Source organism: Hippocampus guttulatus, chromosome 22 (genome assembly GCF_054856545.1).
Source record: "Hippocampus guttulatus isolate MCC_2025c chromosome 22, RoL_Hgut_1.0, whole genome shotgun sequence".
NCBI lineage: Eukaryota > Metazoa > Chordata > Actinopteri > Syngnathiformes > Syngnathidae > Hippocampus > Hippocampus guttulatus.
The window spans coordinates 7,435,078-7,457,401 of record NC_141282.1 but is presented as its reverse complement, the minus strand read 5'-3'; the positions used below and the strand labels follow the sequence as shown (position 1 = coordinate 7,457,401).

The 22,324-nt window shown below is 48.5% G+C and overlaps 3 protein-coding genes across 5 annotated transcripts; 2 read left to right on the top strand and 1 right to left on the bottom strand.

The window, feature by feature from the left end:
• Positions 1 to 14: 14 nt before the first annotated feature.
• Positions 15 to 4,854, top strand: hcls1 (hematopoietic cell-specific Lyn substrate 1). Its single transcript, XM_086103954.1, has 15 exons — positions 15 to 168; positions 561 to 644; positions 713 to 786; positions 1,301 to 1,424; positions 1,491 to 1,601; positions 2,065 to 2,119; positions 2,202 to 2,312; positions 2,395 to 2,505; positions 2,577 to 2,632; positions 2,825 to 2,894; positions 2,962 to 3,107; positions 3,190 to 3,303; positions 3,419 to 3,650; positions 3,734 to 3,799; positions 3,876 to 4,854. Exons 2-15 carry the CDS (start codon positions 561 to 563, stop codon positions 4,010 to 4,012), a joined length of 1,491 nt encoding a protein of 496 aa, XP_085960080.1. The 5' UTR covers positions 15 to 168; the 3' UTR covers positions 4,013 to 4,854.
• On the bottom strand, positions 4,670 to 5,868 carry llph (LLP homolog, long-term synaptic facilitation factor). The gene is made up of 3 exons (XM_086103963.1): positions 5,726 to 5,868; positions 5,137 to 5,361; positions 4,670 to 5,063 (listed from the first exon to the last, which is right to left on the bottom strand). The coding sequence occupies exons 1-3, from the start codon at positions 5,862 to 5,864 to the stop codon at positions 4,891 to 4,893; spliced, it is 537 nt and encodes a 178-aa protein (XP_085960089.1). The 5' UTR covers positions 5,865 to 5,868; the 3' UTR covers positions 4,670 to 4,890.
• On the top strand, positions 5,829 to 22,277 carry pex26 (peroxisomal biogenesis factor 26). 3 transcript variants are annotated; one of them, XR_015099416.1, is made up of 8 exons: positions 5,829 to 6,272; positions 6,343 to 6,480; positions 6,555 to 6,868; positions 6,975 to 7,112; positions 7,206 to 7,306; positions 7,781 to 7,820; positions 9,361 to 9,425; positions 22,235 to 22,277. XR_015099416.1 is itself a non-coding variant. In XM_086103958.1 (5 exons), the coding sequence occupies exons 1-5, from the start codon at positions 6,079 to 6,081 to the stop codon at positions 7,304 to 7,306; spliced, it is 885 nt and encodes a 294-aa protein (XP_085960084.1). In that variant the 5' UTR covers positions 5,829 to 6,078; the 3' UTR covers positions 7,307 to 7,927. The 3 variants fall into 3 exon arrangements, 1 of the variants encoding a protein (XP_085960084.1); XR_015099415.1 differs by lacking the exon at positions 22,235 to 22,277 and having other exon boundaries at positions 7,206 to 7,320; positions 9,361 to 9,426; XM_086103958.1 differs by lacking the exons at positions 9,361 to 9,425; positions 22,235 to 22,277 and having other exon boundaries at positions 7,206 to 7,927.
• The last annotated feature ends 47 nt before the right edge of the window (positions 22,278 to 22,324 follow it).

The following is a 22,324-nucleotide window of genomic DNA, read 5'->3' as shown; positions in this document are numbered from 1 at the left end:
CAATAGCGTAGTTTGAGACACTGCCTTCAAGTGTTCATACTCGGTATGACAATCCCACAATTCAAGTCGCGAAGTCGCACACCGCTCGAGCACGTGACGTTGATGCTCGCGCACCTTCCGTGTCGACACTTCTACTGAGACTCGGAAATCTACAGAAGTGACGAAAAGGTAACGTGAACCTCTCTTTGAACTTAAATGTTTTTATGTCATGTTGTCTTTGGTTTTTAACCAAACAAGTATGTTACGTTTTTTCTTATTGATGCAGTTGGGTAATCTTCAAGGATATTCAATTCTATGACATCATCGCGTGGACTAGCAACATGTGCAAATGTACAAATTCACCAATATCGGTCTTATGAGAAATGCTTAAACAATACGCAGTGCAAATATGATTGTGTTGAAAATGAAAAAGGCTTTTTCTCATGCATGTACATTAAAACAAAAACAAAACATTGCTCCGGTTCATTTTTGGGAAATGAAACTTGTGTGTGCACTTTTTCCATCATCCCAATGAATTTCTGAAAATATTAATCAGTCATTGTATGTGTTACGTTTTGCAGATGTGGAAGTCGGTGGTCGGCCACAATGTGCGTGTGAAGGTGGCTGCCGAATGCGACGACTGGGAGACGGACCCAGACTTTGAGGTAATGCGTGAGGACTTCCTGCCAGTATGGTGCAGGATGTATGTTGATGTAAACTCTTCCTGTTTCAGAATGATGTGTCGGAGCAGGAGCAGAGGTGGGGGGCCAAGACCATTGAAGGTTCTGGTCACAAAGAACCCATCAGGTAACTGAAGTTGCCATGCGTGTTCACTTATTGAGTCCTGCGTTCGCTCATGGCCGTCAAAGTGTCGAAACAGGAAGAGGAAGTGAGAGCGGATCAAGTTATCGCCTAATATGGAATTTACCAAATGTTTACACTCGCAATACTGTGTTACAAAAAGGACAGGGAGAGCTGGCAACGGTATTTGGAGTGTGAGACGAAGCAGTGGAGAAAGGATTGGGTGAATGACAGGGATGAAAATGACTCACTCATTCCATCAGATTTTGATGGTATGACAAAATTAAGAAGAAAGATTAGCGGTCCCTTATTTTTGCAAAATGTATTATTTTGACATTTTGGGTCGATAGCTATTTTTGTTTTACAATCATTCACTTTACAATGCCGTCGTTGTATTACGTATTAACAGCTTTTTTTCCCCAAAATGCATCAAGGCCACCGAAAAAACAGATTGCGATGAAGCTTGAACTATGTTTTTTTTCTTCTTTTCATTTTAATTTGACTTTTTTTTTTTTTGCAGTGTTGCGGATCTGAGGCACAAAGTGGCAGCAGAGCACGAGCAGGTGAAGCATCAGGAAATGACCCCCAAAGCGTCTTACGGCTACGGAGGCAAGTTTGGCGTGGAGAAGGACCGCATGGACAAGGTGTGATTGACATGATAGGCTTCATGTTTTGATCAAAAGTTAACAAAACATTTTGTGGTCGTGCAGGTGGCGGTGGGACACGACTATGTGTCTCAAGTGCAGCAGCACAGTTCCCAGAAAGATGCAGCCAAGGGATTTGGAGGGAAGTTTGGGGTGGAGAAAGATCGGCTTGACAAGGTCAGAGGACAAGAGGGACTATGTTTTATTTTTATTCATTCAACTTCCCGTCGACACTTTTTATGCTTGGGTTTCATTCACATGACACTGTCTTCAAATGGAAAACTTCCAAAATAATCATAAATGTACATATTCTGGCAGAATTTGCAAGATGTGCACTCTTCTTCAGGGAAAACACAAATGATCAGACACACCACAGTAATTTTATTTCTCATGAGGTACAGATTTTTCAAAAGGATGTTTCAGAACATCGCAATGCAGATTGATTGTTCAGTCATCAGCCATATTTTGCAAGGAGTTACCAGTATCGAACAAATTCTACCAACACCACTGAAAATACATTTTTATGCGCACTTTTAAAATGTAATTTTGTTGAATTAAATGTTTAAAATAAAAACCTATAAAGAGAAGCATATAGGATTCCTAAATCCTTACGTATCCAATATATACGTTGTCTGTGCAGTCTGCTGTGGGTTTTGAGTATAAAGGAGAAGTCAAGCAGCATACGTCACAGAAAGGTTGGTCAAATAGAATTATACTGTCATATAAAATGCTTTATTTGTACTACATTGAGTCTCGTGCGAATGTGTGTCCTTCCAGATTATTCCAGAGGTTTTGGGGGTAAATACGGCGTGGAAAAGGAGAAAGTGGACAAAGCCGCCTTGGGCTATGACTACAAAGGCCAAACAGAGAAGCATCAGTCGCAGAGAGGTGGATCAACACTGTTGCTCGCATTACACTCTGCATGATTTCACATCCCCCCCCCCCCCACCCCCCCTCTTTGTGGCACCAGATTATTCCAAAGGCTTCGGAGGCAAATACGGCGTGGAAAAGGAGAAAGTGGACAGAGCCGCCGTGGGTTACGACTATGAGGGACGCACAGAAAAACACCAGTCCCAAAAAGGTGACAGAATACGGATGCAGTGGCACTCATCCGGTGCGCAACATCACTGTAATCCAGTGGAATATGTACAGATTATTCAGCAGGTTTCGGAGGTCGATATGGAGTACAATCGGACCGCATGGACAAGGTGAGTGAGTCAGTTCAACTAAATCATTAGAAGAATACGTTCAGTAAATCAATAGTTTTCATGCATACATTTCAACTGAATAAAAGTAATTGTGTGAGTTAAGTGTCCAGGTAAAAAGTATAAAGATGAAGATGTTGTGATGTTTTCAGCCATGCAACTCAATAGAAATCTTCTTTTTATTTTATGCTGCAGAGCGCATCTGGCTTCTCTGACATGGACTCCCCGACCTCTGCTTATGAGAAGACGCAGCCAATAGAAGCCTGTAAATTGTTTATTGATGGATTTATGTGTGTCGAGAACAAAGTTGACATTGACTGCGTTCCGTGCAGCCGGCGCCAATGCGGGCAAGCTGAAGGCTCGTTTCGAGAGCCTGGCCAAGGCCTCAAACGAGGAGACGGTGAGGAGAGTCGAAGAGAAGAGCAGCAGGAAGGACCGCGAGAAGAACCAACGACAGGCACCAGAACGCAAACAGCTGGTGACAACCACTTACAAAAAAAAAAAGACAAAGTCCTGTGAGGATTTTTAGCAAGTTCACTTCAATATTGCTTGCTGTACAGGAGCACAAGAGCAGAGAAGACCAACTTCATCTTGCAGATGTTCCAGAAGTGCTTGCAGAGTGTGACGCATCACCGGAGATCGCCCGGAATACACCAGAAGAACCACAAGCACAGGTCAAACACTTTTGAAGATAGCCAGAAGTCAGGTTACCAGTTCCATACAGGCACCGTGCGCGCATTTCCCTTGCAATACCTGCTAAAGTGCAGTCTTGATCCCGTGCGTCCATAGTTGAAATCAGCCGACGACGAGCCGCCGGCTTCGCCTCTACCCTCTGACCGCTTCTTGCAAAAAGACCTTCCCCTGCCCCCCGTCGAGGAGGTGGAGGATGTGTATGACCAAGTCACGGAGAAGGAGGACAGAAGCAACGAGTATGAGGAGGTGGCGCCGCCACTCCCGACGCTGATGGAGGGAGGCGAGGAATACGAAGAAGTCGGCGCCCCGCCCCCGGCTGCTTGGTCAGGTACAGCATCAACGCACAAGTATGTACAACAGCACTTTGACTTGTATTTTTGGTTTTGGAATCTTCTTGTTTTCATGTGCCAGCGGCAGATGACTATGAGGACCTGTCACGTGGCGACCAAGCCATCGCGATTTACGACTATCAAGGAGGTTCGTTTCTACTTTCAGCTCATATTTTTGAATCATATCTGCGCGGCGGTGAGGATGTATTGGCTCACTTCTGCAGAGGATGAGGACGAGATCTCCTTCAACCCCGACGACATCATCACTGACATTGAGATGATCGATGAGGGCTGGTGGAAGGGACGCTGCCACGGACGCACTGGCCTGTTTCCTGCCGCGTACGTCCAGCTCACGCAGTGAGACACAGACGCCAACCGCCGCGGGGCGCACTTCTACGTGTAAGCTTTTTTTTTTTTAATTTTTTTTTTAAGGCCGGGAATAATTGTCAAAGGTTGCAAATGTTGTGAAAACAACACACAGTACTTGGCTCCCATTCAGAATAGAGATGTCCTGATCAAATTTTTGGGCATTGTGAGTTGCTTGATTTCAAGCGTTAGCCGATACAGTCCACATATACTATTTTTGGAATGCATTTCTAAGTAAAAGCAGACAAACTACATATTTTTTTTTCCAATTATAATTAGCTCAAATTCTTTTGTGTCCTTGCCAACCCAAAAGGTTACATGTAAAACTGAACTATTGCTCCTCCATTTGACAATGCCTTATACACCCATGGGTAATTCTTTGCTTGGTGACCACAAAAAAATAAAAGAAAATATCAAACTGTAGAATATTTCCACCCGATAGCAATCATTTAAAAATTGGCCAAGTATATTAATTAAAAACAAACAAGCATTGTCTCCTGACAGTGCAAACAGAAAAAATACTAGATGTTTATGTTGCAAAAAGTCTGCTAGATATGCTGAGTAAAAATTACAAAAATAATAATTTCATCCAATAAATTAATGGGACTTATGCCCATTCCTGGTTAGTTTACCAAAATAATAACCCGGGAAATTTACATTTGTCAACTCTTTATGGCTCAATTGGTAAATCACTAATGGCTTTACAGTTGTTTAGATGCATTTTATGGGGGGGGGGGGGGGTATGAAATAAAATGTACTTATTGTGTCCATCCAAATAAACAGAGCCTCTGTGGTGCATCAATGTTATCCACATTGTGGCAGTCATCGTGGAAAGACCGATTGCTTCCAGAGTCTTTTTTGTTGCAATGCTTTTCACCAGGCAATGCCCTTCTTCTTGTTTGCTTTTCCTTTTTGGCCGCTTTTCTGAGCCTTGCGCTTGGTCCTCAGCTTCTTGGCCTGCCGCTGGTTCATCCACACCGGATACTGTCCGTGCTCATTCAGCAGTGTCTTCTTGTTGCGCTTGCTGTCCAAGTCCATGCTGCCATCTGCAGCACAAGTGATCATTTATTTGCAATATAATAAAGTAAAGGCAGCGTGAAGACGCTCAATCTCGCTCACCGTTGTTTCCGTCTCCCTCCATGACGACGTCAGCCTCTTTCTTGATCTTCTCAACCGGGACCACAGTGGCGATCTCCTGCACGTCGCTCATCACGGCATCCTCGCCTTTCTTGCCCAGACCGAGGGCTTGTTTCAGGCGTGCCAGCTCCTTGGGGGCGTTCTTCTTCCTCTTTTCAGCTCGCATCTTCCTCTTCCATTTACTCCGCAAGCTTTTGGCCATCTTGTCTTTATGGGAAAAAAATCACCATGAACACATTTTATTAGTCCTCACGCATGTACAAATGAGTTGTCCTTGTGTTTAGGGGTTTATGGGTACTTGGATAAATGCCTACGTTTCGAAAATATTAAACTTTCTGACTTCATGTTTTTAAAAGACGCCTTTTGACACAACGTCAAATTAGGACAAATCGCAGACATTGGTATTATTTTGCTAAATGTGATCAAGTAAAGAAACAGCAAAGCTAACATCAGCTAGCTCGTTGGCGATCAAACTGCTAAGCTATTCAACGCAAATCGGGCATTGAAGTGCTCAATGTCATAATGTCAACCTCTAAACAATAAACGCACTACAGTACACAGAATAGCTTACAGGTTGTAGATCTTTCCGTTGAAGTTGGACCGTAGATACAAGAAGGAATAGACACGTGTTTACAAGTGGCAAAGCAGCTACGCGAAGAAGGTGCGATTTGATTGGCTGTGCGCAAAAACTGAAGATCGCCAGCTCTCATTGGGCTCTCTTTCCCCCCGGGTGATGACACGACTTCTCATTGGCTAACCGTCACCAACCCGGAAGCTTCGCTAAACAACGTCCACCAGAAGGTTCTCGGGTACAAATAACACCTTGGTGTGCGTGTAATTATATATTTAGCTTTTTTGGGTCATAAAACAAAAGTTTGTAACATTGTTCTGTCGAGTTTAAACAATTCTGTCGTAACTAAAATCATGAGCAGCCCTCCGGTGAGCGGCGACTTTATGGCTGTTTTCAAGACTCCGCTGTCTTCGACTCAAAGCAAACTGTTGGACATGTTGGAAGACGCCACCGAGCAACTGATGCTCTATACAGACTTCGACGCTTCTTTTCATGTCTGCGAGAGAGGCCTGCAGAGCCTCGCACACGCGGAGGACGAGGACGTGAGGTGACGTGTTAAGTTAAACCACACTCTTCAATATATTATTTATTTTCATGACTTGTATCCACTCAAGTAGGGGGGAACTTAAGGCTGGCTTTTGCATCGTGGGAATTCAAGCTTTGGCTGAGCTCAACCAGTGGCCAGGTGTGCTCGCCTGGGTCCGTCAACATTATGGGCATCAGGAGGACATACCAGCTAAAATACTGCAAATGTGGTGAGTACACGTGAATCACATTGTCCATGTGTCATTGCACACTGTTTTTCATCCTTTGTCATCTTTTCCGACAGCATCCTCCTCTACGCCAAGGTGGGCGAGCCAGCAGCGGTGAAAGAGGCTACTCAAGTGTGGCTGCGCAACCCATCTAACCGCGGGCTCCAGGGGTTTCGCACGGTGGCTGAACTCTACCTGCTGCACGTCCTCCTGCCCCTTGAACTCACGGACCAGGCCCGGGAATTTGTCGTTGGCGAGTTGGGGCGCGGCACGTTCACGGAAGAGCAACAACAGACGGCACTGGATATCATAGAAGAAGAGGAACGTGAGAAGAAGGCGCTAGATGTCAACCTAGATTGTGGGTTAGGACCTGAAAATGCCTCGGCGCAAGGTGAGAACTGATTTCGACCTTTCGATTGAGCAACAACGAAAACTGTCCTCCTTACTTACACACATCACCTGTGCACTAACGTTATACTGGAACTTGCTCCACACAGGTTCCCTTCTCCACAAAGTGGAGGCCTTGTTGAGGCTTACTTGCAGGAGATTGACGTCTGTTTTCAGATTCTTCCCATTCCATAAACTCATCTTGGCAGCTCTTATTCTCTGCATGCTTTTGTTACGCCTGGATCCAGGTATGCTTTTACACCAAATGGAGAAAAAAAAATTGCATATTCGTGATGTTGTCATGAATACGCTTGCACTTTTTTTCCTTCTTTGTGCGGTAGCGCTTCCGTCTTCCTTTGTGTGGATTTCCAAATTACATCAGCTGCTCCGACAGATGTGGAACGTCATGGTGGCTCCATATTATCGAGCTCGGAAAGACTGAGTGTGGACTTTCTCGTAATTTGATTTCTCCTTAATGTCATTCCAAACTGGTTGACATAAACGATGAAGCTCTAGGATAGGAAAGGGATTTTACAGTGCATTCTTGTGGATCATGTGTAATAGGGTTATTTTATTTTCCTTCCTTGTTGATGTTCAATCAAGTGTTATTTTATTTACAATACAATACATGCTGATTTCTATAGCGCTTTCACAGCAGCGGCAGCTGTAACAAAGCGCTTAACAAAACAGTTAACATAATGTAAAATAATAAATTTGCTGTTTATTTAATCACAGCTCCTGTTTTAGTCTCAGTTGAAGCCTTTGGTCTATATTCTTCATAATCGCACACAATATCAAAGCTGCTGTTTTGTTTTATTTTCCCTCCACATGTCAAAGTTTCACACGTCAGGTTATCTATCTTTTCACTTTTGATTATTTGATCAATTTACTTATGCTGTATTTTCCTTTTTTCCAGCAAATGCACAGAAAAGAGCAAGTTGGTTGACGCAGGAAAGGTTCGCACTTTTCCATTACTTTATTATTCATGTCCATTCTGATTACCGGTACATGTTTTATGCTTTGAGTACTGTACCTCAACAAATAAATGCAGCAGTGTCACGTGTTTGTGTGTAGGTGGTGCTCAAGAGTCATCACATGATCATGCTAACCTCCACAAGTTTCCTACTTAAGCACTTGAAGGGTGGAAAGTAAACAAAAAAAGCATGGCTGACCACATCAGTGAGCAGTTGCCCATAAAAGTCACCAAATGCAAAACAAGTATGAGCAAAAAATATTTTAAATTTTTACCACGTCACGTCGTACTGAGATGAGATGTATAGCTTCACCATTAGTTTGTTTAGAGAACGCTCAGGGTATTGTATGTCCAGATTGTTTTTATCGCTTTGCGTTATTATTATTGGAGTGCATCATTGAGTGGAATGCACTCTTACCACTTTGGTAATTGGAGTGTATCTTCTTTACAGTGACTCATTGTGTAATTGAAGAGTATCACAGCGTTAGCAGAATTGTGAATCGTACCACAATTTTCAGAGACGCGTAACGTGATTTGAGTGAATTGTCTCGATTGCAGTTGGAATGAATCGGATCATAATCTGAGCGATTCATTGTCATTGGATGTATAGTAATCGTAGTGAATGGTGTCACTCATCTTATTATTGTAATTGAAGTGAATCATAAGAGTTTAAATGAAACCTGCACTCCGCCAGCCCCTGCGGTGACGCGTCGGTGTCACAGCGCCAGTGTTGACGTGTGTTTAGCTCGTTGCTAGGTGAGCGTGCGCTGGAGAAAATGAACCTTTTTTTTTTTTTTTTAGTGTTGGCTTTCAGAAAGATCCCTCCGTCTCCCCCTTCTCGTGCTGCATTCCGGACATTTCACTAGCGTCATCAATATTACCGCTTAATGTTGTAACAGCACGGGGGGAAAAAAAATCAGCCTCAAGCGGAGCCGCCATATTGTTGGTGTGGCTTTTTGATTTATTCCAACCATGGAGCTGATGTCACCTTCTCACAGCAGATTAGCTTGCAGACTTAATTTAAGGCAGCCATGTCCAAACTTGCGTACAGAAAAATATATGCAAGCGGTGGCCATTTTGGTATTTGTCACCTAATTGTTGATGAACGAAAATGAGCCACAAAATGGCCGCCCCTGTTGTCAACCACGGTTCCACTCGGAAGGCCGCTGTGTTAGCTCGCTACGTTCTAGCGTTGCCATTACTTAGCAGCGATTTAACCATTTATTCTTTGTGGAAAAATGAATGAAGAACAGGCGGAAAAGCCAAATAAAAACAAATTGGCACGAGCTAAGTGTGCACTGTTTACCCTCTTGTCAATATGCACTTCCAGGTTAACTCCTTTTTCTGAATGCCTGTTTTGGAAACCATGGTGACGTCCGCTATTGTTGGTCGCAAACTAAAGTCGGATGCTTTTATGCGCTCCCTTTCATGTTGATAAGGCATCATAAAAGCATATCACTGCTTTCACTTTCTGCTCTTATATAGTCACCAAGTACTGAATTCTGCTCTTGATGCTCCTTTAGGAGAGCGGCACACCCCTTGCAGTGGCACACGTGCTCCAAGAGAAAAGCCCTTGATGTTCATCGAGGTCAGTCTTTTGCAAACTCTTCAAGTCACGCACCCCCTTCGTTTGACTTGCTCGCTGCCAGCCATTTTCAAAGGAGCGTTTCCCATCCTGCCAGCTGTTTGATAGCATTTCAACTGATCTTTTTTCGTGTGACGATATGAAAACAGTAGTTGACTGGAAAAACAGGTTTTCCACGGCAGGAAACCTCGTCGGGTTTGACCAAAATCACTGGCGAAAAGAAACATGCACAGCGGTGACTTTTTTTGCTTTTGTGACACTTCAAAACGAGATAGCACGAAGGCCTTACCGTTGGCGTCGCTCCATTCACTGCTCGGCTCGAATTTAATATTCGCCGTTCACTCCAACTGCGTCGTCTTTTCTCACAATGGCAACACATACTTTCTACGACTGTCTTTGACACATACTGTCTTCTGCCTCAACTTGTCCCACTTTTCAAAAACTGTGCTGATCCCAAACTAAATCCGAAGCGGTGCAACGCCACAATTTACTGGGAATCTGTTGGTCATTGCAGCGGTTTACAAATCTGATTGTACGGTCAATCGACGTGTGCGGTCGGTGCCACGCACCCCCATCATCATTTTAACCAAACCCCCCCTCTCCCCAGCACCTTCTGCCCCCACCCCTCCCCTCCCCTCCCCCAAAACATATATAGACAATAATTACATGCCCCAGACTGTCAATAGTTGGGAATCCCTGCCTCGACTGTGAAAGAAGGCATAACTCAAAATCGGCTTCTTATCATCAACGGTTGGAATTCGAGCTGCCATTTTCCCTTGGTTTGAGATTCTTGGAAGCGTGTCGCAAATTACACATGTGCTGTGGTGACTTTTGTTGTGAGGGGAGAAAAAAAAAAAGTGATGCGGGGCGGCGGTTTGGTTTGGAGCGTGACGTGACTTTTGGGTGGCTGTCGCTGCGATTCCATGATGCACGTTCGATGCGTTCAGGGTGGAGGAAGAAAACGCTGAGCAGACAGTTAAGTCGTCCAAGGCTGAATGAGTGCCCCGCTCCCCCCACCCCCCCTTCTTATTCACGGTGCCCCACCCGTCGTTACCCTTCAGTCGGCGCCTTATCTGCGCTCCTTATCATCATGTCGGCATGTATTTTGAAGCCGGGCCGCTCGGGTTACTGGGAAATTGCTTCCTGTCCTAACAGCCATCTTGAAACCTTTGCACCACCTGCCCGCGCCGCGCCGCTCGTCTGCCCTCGCCGTTTCGTTCCCATGGTGGGGGAAAAAAAAAAGTCGTTAAAAAGACAAAACAAAACACGTCGTCTGGTTGCGACTTGTCGCGAGGAAGACTCATCCGGACACGATCGGAACGTATCATAATAAATCCTGGCCTGGCGCACCTCCTATAAGGAGGAGTGAGGGCAACTGCACCTCCAGGCCAAATTTCACTTTGGCATTTCGGATCGCACAAGCGCTAACTACCGCCGCACGCTCCGTGCGTGTTCATGTCTAGTCGCAAAACAAACAAGCAAAAAATTGCTGCATTTTCACGATGTGACGAAAACTTTGATTTGCGTGCCTAGCTAGAAACCTTAGCGGCCAGTGACAAATTGGATTTGTTTGAATTGGGCTCATCCAGGGTACGTACGTTCAGCGAGGTGAGCGTCCCATCGTCGGAGCTCTCTGACCTCCTCGCCGTTCCCACACAAAGACCCTCTAATGCCAGGTAGCCGGCGGCGGCATTCCTCAAGCATTCCTCCACGGGGAAGTTGCTGCGATGGGGACCCAACAATGACCCGCTCTCACTCGTCGGGTTTAGGGTTCTGTGGGAAAGTCCAGCGCCGGGTTGAGGCGGGACGGCGGATGGAATGTTCTGCGGGAGATGCGCTGACAAGATGGAGGGAGGTCTTCTCATGACGGGCGGCTGATAAAGTGCTTTGATGGAGCCGTGCTGTTTGCACATGCTCGTCATGCTTTATGGACTTTGTTTGCACGTTTTCAGGCTGATGTCATGTCAAGGGAGGGGGGGGGGATCTGCTGTGACTCGCTGCGTTTCACGGTAGACCCAACATCATCGCTTTCGATCAACATTTAAAAAAAAAAAAAGAAGAAGCAGCATGCATCTCCTCGATTAGTATCTTTTTATCTGAAACTGCGTCAATACATTGTTGTTGTTTTTGGGACTAAAAATAAAAGCAGTCGAGGTTTTTCATTGGACAGCCGCATAGCCAAAGTGAGCGCGCTTTTTACCGACCTTGCTGGAACAGAAAAGAGGGGCTTCCCCCAAACGTCCCGCAAGAAGCACACAATTATGTAACATCTCTCTCTCTTGGCAAAATGATTTATGAGAATTCAAGCGGTGTCATCGTAATTGATTCGTGGATTGATTAGAGGGTGTGTCTTATGTAAATGATATTTGCAGCCACGAACCTGATGACTGTTTAATTTCCTGTCACATTTAGCAGCATTGCTATGATGGCACTTTGCTGGCACACTACAACACATTGAAGTGCTATGGGGTGGGGGGGGGGGCAGCCATGTGTCCCGGCTGATAAATGAAGGCAGCTCGCCCTTTCGCCTCTTCTGCCGTTTGACAAAGCGGCGCAACGCTGGCGTGAAAGCCGCCTTTTGTTGACACTGCGGCCCGTCGCCTCGCCGCCGGGCCAACGTGTCGTGCCTGCCGTCTATATGCGGCGCTCGGTTTTGTGGGAAACGCTCGGAGGAGATTGACGGCAGCCCGCAGGCTCGCCTCACGTCCTCTCTTGATGTGCGGCCCAAATTCCCGCCCCGGAGGAAGTGCGCGGCCTGGCGGCATAGCGCCCGAGCGTGTGACAATAAATGTATGTCACCTTCAACGGCCTCTCAAGGGAGCGTCCCGTCCCCCGGAAGAGAGTGCCGCGCCATCGCGCGGGCATTTGTGCTCAAGGCTCGGCTAGGCTAGCGTATGTCGGCAGCGGAGCCTGAATTGAACTCCGTGCCGTCTTGTCAGCTGCATTGCATTCCAAACCGCAAGCGTTGACGCTTGGCGTAGAAAAGTGAGGCTAAATGCTAAGTGAAGAGCTTGATTTTTGTCTTTCAAGGCAACTTCCGACTATATCTGAAATGTTGACCTTGCACCGATGTCACGGCACGGCTGTGATGTCATTCTTTCGTACGCGTGCCAAGCCACGTCCCTCTTCAACATCCCGAGCAAAGCTCATGAGTTAGCAACGCCCCCTTACCTGCCCCCAAAATAGCGCTATCGATGTCCATTTTGATCTCTCTAACTCTAAAAATAAATAAACATGTTCCCAACATGTTACGTCACGCGGCTGCCAACGATGTGACTCAAATTGAAGTGAAACTTGTGGCAAGACTGTGAGAAAAGCAAGCGGTTGAATGTCAAACTATACCGGAGCGGCGTTCCCTTTTGAGTCTCGCGCACTCCGGCGCCTCTTGCACACCACAATTTAGGAAACCCTGCTTTCACCAAACATTCACCATCATAGGCAGATCGTCCCAGTAGCTTTTCGCGCCTTTGCACGACATCGTCCCTCCGCATTGCCGTGCCGTTCCTTTGGGACTATTGTCGCCGATAACAAAGGCGCTCGTATGAGGAGCAACTCGATCGCCGCACAATGCGATTCCTTTTATGCGGCCCTGCTTCTCGTTAGGCCTCCTCTCATCTGCAGCCTGTTATGGTGGAGCTGGGGGGTGGGGGGGGGGTGACATCATACGGGTCTCGCGGCAGCCGCGGGTAATTGGCCAGCTCTACGCCTCCTCCGGAGCGAGCGGCCCGGGCCAAGCAGAACACACAAGTGGAGCCAGGCCATGCGAGTCAGATGCACGGGGTTTTTCCAGGGCGGTTGGCGGCGAGGCCGAAGAGCTGGGGGAGGAAGAGGGCGGGGGGGGGGGGGGGGACATCGGCAAGCCAAAGGGGGGCGCTTGCGGGGGTGAGCCCATCCGACTGTAAAAGTCCGAAATGAATGAAGAGCCTCAACTCGAATGAAACGCGATATCAAGTGTGCCCCGGGCGGACCCGTTTGATGTGTACGACAATCCGCGGCTGTAGCGCGCTGCGTCACTGCGCCTTTTCTCCACTTTGATTTAAAAGAGAAGAAGAAAAAAAAAAGCCGAAAGCCAAAGAGCTCATGGCCCACACAATGTTCCGTTTGGACTGAGCTGCCGTCACAGTCGGCCATTGTTTGTGATATTTCAACGCTTTGGAAAGAAGTTCACATGGCTTGATGCCGCATTCCAGGAAAGTGGCAAAATTCAAGTCCTCTAACTGGCTTTAAGTGTCCATTTAAGAACCCTGGGCAGAACATGTTGTCCGTGGAATTTGGAGTATATCGCGATCAAGGTGCGGTTGAACCCCCGAGCGACCGATATATATTTCAAGTGAAGGCCTCGCGCTAACGATGACGACAAGCCGTGCTCCTCACGCGATATACGTTGCCCTTTCCTAAAGCGCAGAGATCGGTGCCAAGTCATTCCTTCTTACCTGCCTGTCATGCATCTCGGGTTCTTAATAATGGGGCTGGCCGATATGACTGACAAGTGTACACCGCGTCTCCATCCGGAGGTTTTTCATTGCTTAGTCTGCACAATATCATCTTGTAGCAAGAGTTGGACCGAGTCGACTGCTCATTTATTTGAATGAAATAACGTACGTCGTTGTGAAAATAAATCCTCGGTGGGAAAACCTGGTTTCCGAGAGGGCGCGGCGCCGGACGTGTTGGCGCGTGCCCGTCCGCGCTGTCTTCCAAACGGGTGTCTCTGGTTGGGAGTGGGGGCGGGGGGGGGGGGGGGCTAGCGCGGGGCTCTGCGCCAGATGCAACTCGACGTCTCGTGTGAGGGTGGACGTGGCAAAAAAAAAATTTACGAAGCAAGCACAAAATAAAATGATGCTTTTGGAGAAGTTGCGCAGTCGCCGTGAAGTCCACAAACGAGCACATTGCGCAATTTACCGGCTGAACAATCAGCTCGGATGCGGACGGGTTCCCACGCGACGCCGTCTGTCAGCGGGGAGGCGCGAGGTATGTCGCCAAAGAATCCAACCTGGCCGTCGAGTCACGCCTGCGACATGCTCGCATTTTTCATCCTCCTCGCGTACGGGGATGGTACGGCCCAGCTTTTAATTTGTAAACGAGTCGCACATCCATGCAAAAAGTTGAAATGCACTTCCCACCAGAAAATGTCTGTTATGCTGGAGAAATAGAACAGTGGCAGGAACAAGTTCGTAGCTCTGCAAAATCCCAACTCGCGAGCCCCCCTGGCAAACATTTTTGCAAACGGCTTCTCTTTGGATGAAGCCGGCTCGCTCGGAGGAAGTGATTTGAGCCTCAGGGAATGTTATCACTTTCTCGCTCTCGTGTGCGTTTCCCTCGCTGTCATGTATTTGCCTTGCTTATCAGACGTGAGAGAGAGAGAGACATTTCTCGGGTGTCAAAAAGAATGACACGGGCCGCGCCGCGTTTGAAATCGTTGCCGCGATCCGCATCCGCCCAGACGTCAGCTGTCAGGTCCATTGGTGCCGTGCGAGTGCGGATAGGATACGTATGCAAAGGTTCTCAATCAGGGCGACCGACTGGACGCATATTTGTTGATGCAAAACTTTCAAAAATGACTTGGCCAATTACGAGGTTAACGATGTGCACTAAATGTTTGGGGAAGTGCATCCGATGTGCTTTTTTTCTTCCTTTAGCGGCCAACATACGTGCCATCTGTTGTTTTGGGAAGTCCAATTCCAGCGTACATTAATGCTGGCCCTTTACTGTAAGTGCGTCAATCGTTTTTTTTTTGTTTTTTTTGTTTTTTTCCTCAGTTAGCTGTAGCATTAGCGCCATAACTTTGGATTAGTGTGTTGTACATTTTCGATATTGCACTGCGCATCCAGATCGAAGCTCGTGTGGCACATGCTCACGTTGAGGTTAGTTTTCACGCTCGCAGCAGCTACAGCAAAAGCCTGAGAGTGAACTCGGAGGCCCCCCCCCCCCCCCCCCCCCCCTCTGACGACAGCCGTCAGGGTGGAGGGGTGGAGTGAGAGCGGCCGCACCTTGAGAGCCTTGGCAGCTCTTTGCGTCTAGCTCACAGCCACATGGATGGGAGCTCTCCTCCCACGCTGCACATTTCACACATTCCGCAAGAGTGTTTGCTCCCCCCCCCCCCCCCCCCTTCTCTGCAGGTCAACACACTTGAATCTGACGCGGCTTTTTGTGTGCGTGTGTGTGTTTTTTGTCGCAGGCGCTTTGCCGTAGGAAGCGCTGGATCTAGTATGAGTTTCTTCTACTTTTTTTTATCTATTTATATTTTTGAGCCGTCATCCCATTTTTGTTTGTTTGTTTGCTTTTCCCACCGTCGAGGATCTGAAAGCGGGAGAATTGATGTGTTCGTGGGGCTAGCCATAAAAAGAGAGCCTCCCTGTGCTTTCATTTCCTCGCTGACAGTGGGAATCCTGACCGAGGGCGCCGAGCTCTGGCCCGTATTTCCAAGCATAACATCAGTCCTAACGACTTCCTGTTAGCGGCCTTTGCGTAAGGCCTGGAAACAAAGACATCATAGGTTGTCAGTGGAGAAGTAAACCCACCCCTCAGTCCACCCTCGTATTTTCTTGAGAATCGGGCGGACTGAAAGGGGAGCAGTTGCACATTCGGATGTCTGTTGCTCTTGATCCCCTGTCCCCAACGCTAACGTCCGAGGTGGGCTGGTGTCTTGCCAATGGATGTTCCATAAAATTGGAGTCTGACTCGTTTTGTGAGGGGGAGGGAAAAAAAGTTTGGAAATAATGCCTTTGGGGAGGAACGGCTGCACAAATCCACCTGGTTGAGGTATTATAACTTTACAAAGGATCCAAAAATTTGCACAGTCAAATATGACGTTTATTTCCCAAAGTATCGCGAGCGAGTATGAGATTGAAAACGAGCCGGTTTGGGTCGCCGTCGCTGCGGGCGGACATTTTGTCCTTATATGCTGAGGTCGTCGAGTCTCACCGCCGGAACTTTACTTGGCCTTCCTCCCCGGGGAGGTGGTCTCGGTCCTGGGAAGCGCTGGCCTGCGACCGAGCGGACCGTCGTAGCTCCACGACACGCAGGCGCTGCGACCTTCTCTTTCTCACAGCAGCGTCCTCCGTCTTAGTCCCAGACGATTTTTTATTTTTTTTTTAAACTTAACTGGGAAGAATTGATGAGCTTCTTCCAGTATGATCCCAATACGCTTCGATGCCAGAGAGCCAACCTGGGAATTGGCTCGTGGGAACCATCGTGTCCTGTCACGATCCGCCCGATCGACCTCAAAACAAAACATCATTATCTGGTCCGTCAAGCTCGTTATTTAATTGACACCCCGTATGTTTTCCCTCCGTTTTTTTTTTTTTTTTTTTGCGAGTCTGCCTGTTGAACTGGATTTGTTGCCGTGGGATCCAAGCAATGCTGCGCCCGCAACACGCGACCGTAACAAATAAATCGGGAGAAATTTGATATGCGCTGGTAAAATAAGAAGAGAGCGCCGTTGTGACAAGCTTGCACGTTTTGTCAGGGCCGGCGGGTGGGCTTGAGTGGAGAAACCACGTGGAACTTCATCCAGACAGACCTTTAGGGTCCCCCAAAAGGTCTGTCTGGATGAAGACCCGAATTATCCCCCAGAAATCTGCCTCAACAGTTGACTTTTTTTTTTTTTTTTTTTAAAGACGGCTTTGCTTCCCCCCCCCCCCCCCCCCCCTGCCGGTTCTGACGGCCTCAGCGCAATGTTGTCATCCGCGGCCATGCGAACTTATCCCGGCATTTCCTGCAGATAGGCTCAGTATGCTGGTGTTTGTCCGACTCGCGGAATGCTACTGTACATTCCACAACAGTCGAGGGGAGCCGCCGGCTTTTGCCGAGGCCTATCCGGGTCGCCCGTTTAGCCAGGGAGGACTCCTCGGAACAGGATCTCGTCTTTGAGGGTCTTCACGCCCGCTGGATTTAATCAAGCAATGTCGCGAATTTGGTCCGGATCCGACCGGGGGCCCCTCACAGTGGGGCCTCTTTTTGCCGCCCGCCCGCCCGCCACCGGAGGCCCCCCCGGTTAGCACGCGCGGCGCGCAGGAAAACGGCGAGCGGCTCCCAGACGCGAGCCCTCCCCTTTGCTCCCATGTTTGTAAGCGCCATATCGCCTGGCCAGGGATGCTTTGAAAGCCTTGAAATTGCGAGGCGCCCCCCTGTTCCACCCTCCCCATTTCCTCCGTCTTTTCTCTCAGGGGGGGAAATGTAAGCGTGCAGGAGTGGAAATGTTGCCGCGCGCGTGACGGGAAGCGGACGCACGAAGAAAGCGAAACTATTTGCGGAACAATGAGGCCTTTTAGAGAGGGGGGGTGTGGGGGGGGGATCACGGTGCCTTTTTCGGGGGTACCGTGTCCCGTCACCAGGGTTATACCCTTGACGCGTGACAGTCCGTTGATCAACTCTTTGAGCGCCGCAAAGTTGCACAGCTTGCTTCGGTACTCTCCGTCAATAGCTCGACGCCGGCACGTTGTTCGAAAGCGGCGACTCGCCATCGTCACCTGCCGTTAATCACTGCCGGATTCGGAAATGGCAACGTGTTGGAAGCGGGATCCGTTTCGGCACGTCGCACTCCGACAGACGATGTCGAGTAGACGCGTGGTATGAAGAGAGTGTGCGTCGCCACGGTCGAGTTCATGAAGTCGTGTGGGGGCCGGGGGGGAGGCCATTGATGTCGAGTTGCTTTTGTCGGATGCAAGGCCGCCAAGCGTCCAGCTGCAAGACTCTCTCGTCTCCTCGTCTTTCGATTAAACATCCTGTCCCTGATGAATTGTCAATCTCCGTCGTTGTGACACACCCTCTCATTGGCCTCGGCCAATCATCTGCTTCCAGTTGTCAACAGCTGCCACCCGAGCCTCTTTGCCGGAATTTTGCCTTTTTTTTTTCTTTTCTCCTTGTTTCATCCGTGACCCAACACACACGCACTTGTTCACTTGCAACAGGCGGCGGCGTCCGCCGCGCCACATGTGCGAGTCGGGGGGCCCGAGGGGAACGGAACCCGCCCACCCTCAGCCGGAGTTACATAACCCGAGTCCAGACGTCGGGGTCTCTCGCAGACACGCCGAACGTGGCTCTGTGCCTGGTTCGGAGCGCGTCGAATCCCATCGTTCGGGCGAACAAGGGCTTGCTTGCTTCAGCGTTCCGCAGCGGGGCCGTGATATCACACGCATATGTCGCTTGATGACTTCATCCCAGCTTGACCCCAACAAAGAAATGATGCATTTCGCTTGGGATGTCCGCCTTTTTCGGAATGTTTTCGTGCTTGCTCGCAGTAGCTCATGGAACAAAAAGCTTCCAATCATATGTTTCTCCAAAGGCTCCAATTGGTTGAGCACTGCAGAACCGATTCCCGGACCTCTGAAAACTATTATTCCCCCCGAGCAGAGTCTCGTTTGGGCTCCGCTAATTGACCCCAGAACCAGATCCGAATGCACTGAAGCTCAAAAGGGTTTAAAAAGGTCCAAAGATATTTTCGCCGCGGGTTCCCGACCTCTTCAAAGGCCCTGCTCTCCAAGCAGGGGCTTTTGGGCTACCTGACTTTCGAAAAGAATTCCGGCGGAACGCGCTTGACATATTTCTACCGAAAATTCCTGCAACGTTTCATTCTTGCTACTCGTCGTTTCCGTCACCGCGCTCTTTGTTGCATGCGCACTCGTCAATGCCTTTGAAAGGAGAGAAGCGCTTTGCGGCCAGCGCGCGTGCGCTCTTGCCCCTGCTTCTCCGCCGCCACTGCCCGTTATCTACGGCGCACTGGAGAATGCGTGGCGGAGAAAGCGCGCCCAGGAGTGAGCCACGCAAGCCGCTGGATGTCACGCTTGTATACACACTTAATGGTTGAGGTAGCGCGGGGGGAAGGGGGGGGGGTGACCCGGGGTCCTCGGCGCCGAAAAGAAAACCCCTCTTGTGTTCCGCAGCGCCAGACCAGCTGGCGAGAAGGCAGAGCCGGATGTTGCGATCTGTCCCTTCATTGTCCCGCTTCCAAATGTTGCCATTTGAGTTTGAATGATGACTTTGGGAATAGCCAAAACATTCCAAAGACATAGAGTGGGAAACACCCTCTCCCCCCGTGCATTTGTGTTCCACGGTGGTTGCCTATGTGATGAGTTAATGAGATGGAAGAAAGGGGCGCTTGGACGTCTTGATAGAGGAAATGATAGCAAGTGGCCTGCTGTTCCCTTTCCTGGACTTGTGCGGGAAAGCACCTTGTTCCCAACTTCTCCTGCGACACTCTCTGCCTGGAATAGCCGCGCTGGCATGTGACTGTAGCCGTGGACATTTTGCTTGCTTTCATTTCACGTTTGGGAGCGCCGTATAAAAGCGGGCCACCATGTGACACACACGCGGCACCTCCTCTCGGCGTCGGCCGTCGCTCGGCAGGAGTCCTCGCCGCAGCATTCCTGTCATAGCGTCTTGGGCGCTACTGTCCCTTCCTAAGCTGTAATCAAGCAACTTGGCGCATAAAACGCTCGCCTCGTGCATCCTTTTTTGGCGCTTCCCTCTCTTTAAGGTTTTCCTTTCATCTGATTGGCCGACTTCCAGAAGCCTGCTGCGGGGAAGTTCCACTTTGACTGGCCAGTGGTGGCGTAACGTACGCTTCAACCTAGCAATTTTCCACCCCTGGGGGGCGGTGGGGGTAGCGATGGAGCCATAACATCGGCGGGATGGCGCTTGTGTATCGGGGGCTGCCGGAAAGGCGGGACAGAAGTTTGCGTACTCATTTCTCTGGCCGTGTTGTTTTACACTTTTTGTCATCGCCACGAGTCCCAATATTTTTGTCCCTAATGTGTAGCAGCGGACAAGTGGCATTTGCGCCGTCATAGAGGAGAGACGTATCTCGATACACGCCCGCGTTCCCGTTTGCCAAACATTTTGGCGCAGACGCGCGTAAGGACCACTTTGTGATTTTTCACAATCTGCGGCACAATCGTTGGCTTTGTGCATCGCACGCCGCAAGTAAGGTACGTCTCTCGACGGAATATCGCTAGCGACGCAAATGACCGAGTCCTTGCAGAACACGAGGATGTCGTTTGCACAGGCGCCGTATGCTCGAGGCCACGACGCGGAAGTGTCATTTGCGCTTCATAATGATTAGTTGCCACGTCCTTTCTCTAGGATACAATCGTTTACACGACATCGCTCATTTGTGACGTGTAAGGAATCGATAAGCGGAACCGCAAACAAAGCATTCCTCGGGATCGAAAGCGTGGGACCCAAAGTGTGTCACCCCCGCCCCTCCTCCTCCTTTGTTGCATCTGACGGTTTGAGTGCAAGGAAGCCGCCGTCGCTAACTTTCTTCACATTTCACTTCGTATGGGTGTGATGCTGCTCTTCAAAGAGTTTTTTCTGCCCCCCCCCCCCCCCCGACTTTTGTTGCTGGCCTGCCCATGTGCGGGCCTCTCGTATGTTGACTGGGCTGGTATGCGACGGGAATCTTTGGATCAAGGTGATTTCACGCTCCTCCACGCTTTCCCAGCGCTCTCTGTTACCTTTGCGTGTGCGCGTGCGCACGTTATCATAACGCACGTGTCCAAACAGCTCAAAGTCTGACACGTCCTTTTTTTTTTTTTTTCCCCCCCATAAGCGTCCGCGTATAATAGGGTAGACATATTTTGTCGGTGTGTCCCTAAACATCACAGAAGAGGAAAGAACGACCGTCTTTACTTTGAAGTTGAGCTAATCTGGCTAACCTTGACATTCCCTTCCCATGCTCGCCTCTCATAATAGCTCCACAGTGTGTGTGTGTTAGTGTGCGCGCGTGTGTGTGTGTTTTCAATGAAACTGCATATCTCATTCAGTTCTTTGGGTGCAGGGGGAGGGGAAGCAAGCGAGCAAGAAAGTGTGTGTGTGTGTGGGGCGGGGGGAGTTAATGGGTTGGGGGGGTTGTGAAAAGAAGATCAGCTGTCAGTCAAGACTTCCAACATGATCGGAAGCAGCTCAGTTATGTCTTTTAATGATAAGAGACACACGTGGCCGGTGTGGCAATTCAATGCCAAACGACCACATGACATCCTATCCTGATGTACTTGTACCAGTTTTTTTTTTTCGGAGTTGAGACGTATTTAACTGCACTTTTTGTTTTCCATTTTTCATCCGTTTACACGGTTCAACATCAAAGAATCGTTTCAGATTGTGACGAAAAGACTGTGACGTGTCGGGAATCGATAAGCGATTTGATGTTGCGATTTGAGGTTCCACGGATTCGGGCCTATGAGACATGACAATAACTTAATCAGTTAAAAAAAAACTGTCTTTACTCTGCACAACACACAGCATATTTAGCACATGAGCTAACTGTGCCGCTTCTTACATTCCTTGTGTTCACCAGTGAATTATTGACTCAGAAAAATGCAGCACCCCCCCCTTTTTTTTTTTTTTGTAACAACTCCAACAAGTCCAGTAGAATGTTGACTATTTGTGGCCAGTGAATGACAAAGGAATTTATTGCCACCATAACACGCCAGCAGCTAGCTAGCCTTTTAGCTGTGTTAGGATCCTTTGAATCGCCTCATTCATTTTGATATTTTTTTTGAATATATCTTTCACTTGTTTTCTTTTTTAACCACCAGTAATTGCAGTCGTAGTTATTGCCACAACATGCAAGAACTCGGAGCATGAACGAGCCAGTCATCTTCCTTTTATCTTCGAATGGCTTCGTTAATTTATATCTTATTTATTTAGACGTTTTCCCCACAACAACTAAGTGCAGTAGGACGCCAATGTTATGCCAATTAAGTTCCCTATTAAGTATTTTAGACAAGACAATGTGTGTTTGGTGTAATGACTTTTTATTTGGAGTGCTTTTACTTTGTCGAGCCTTCCCAATTTGTTTCGCTGATATTTTGAAGGCGTCAACCGGAACTTCCGCATCTCCCTTGGCGCCACCTTGACAGCCGAAAAGTCATCAGAAGAGGAAGAAGTAGACGGAGACGACGAGG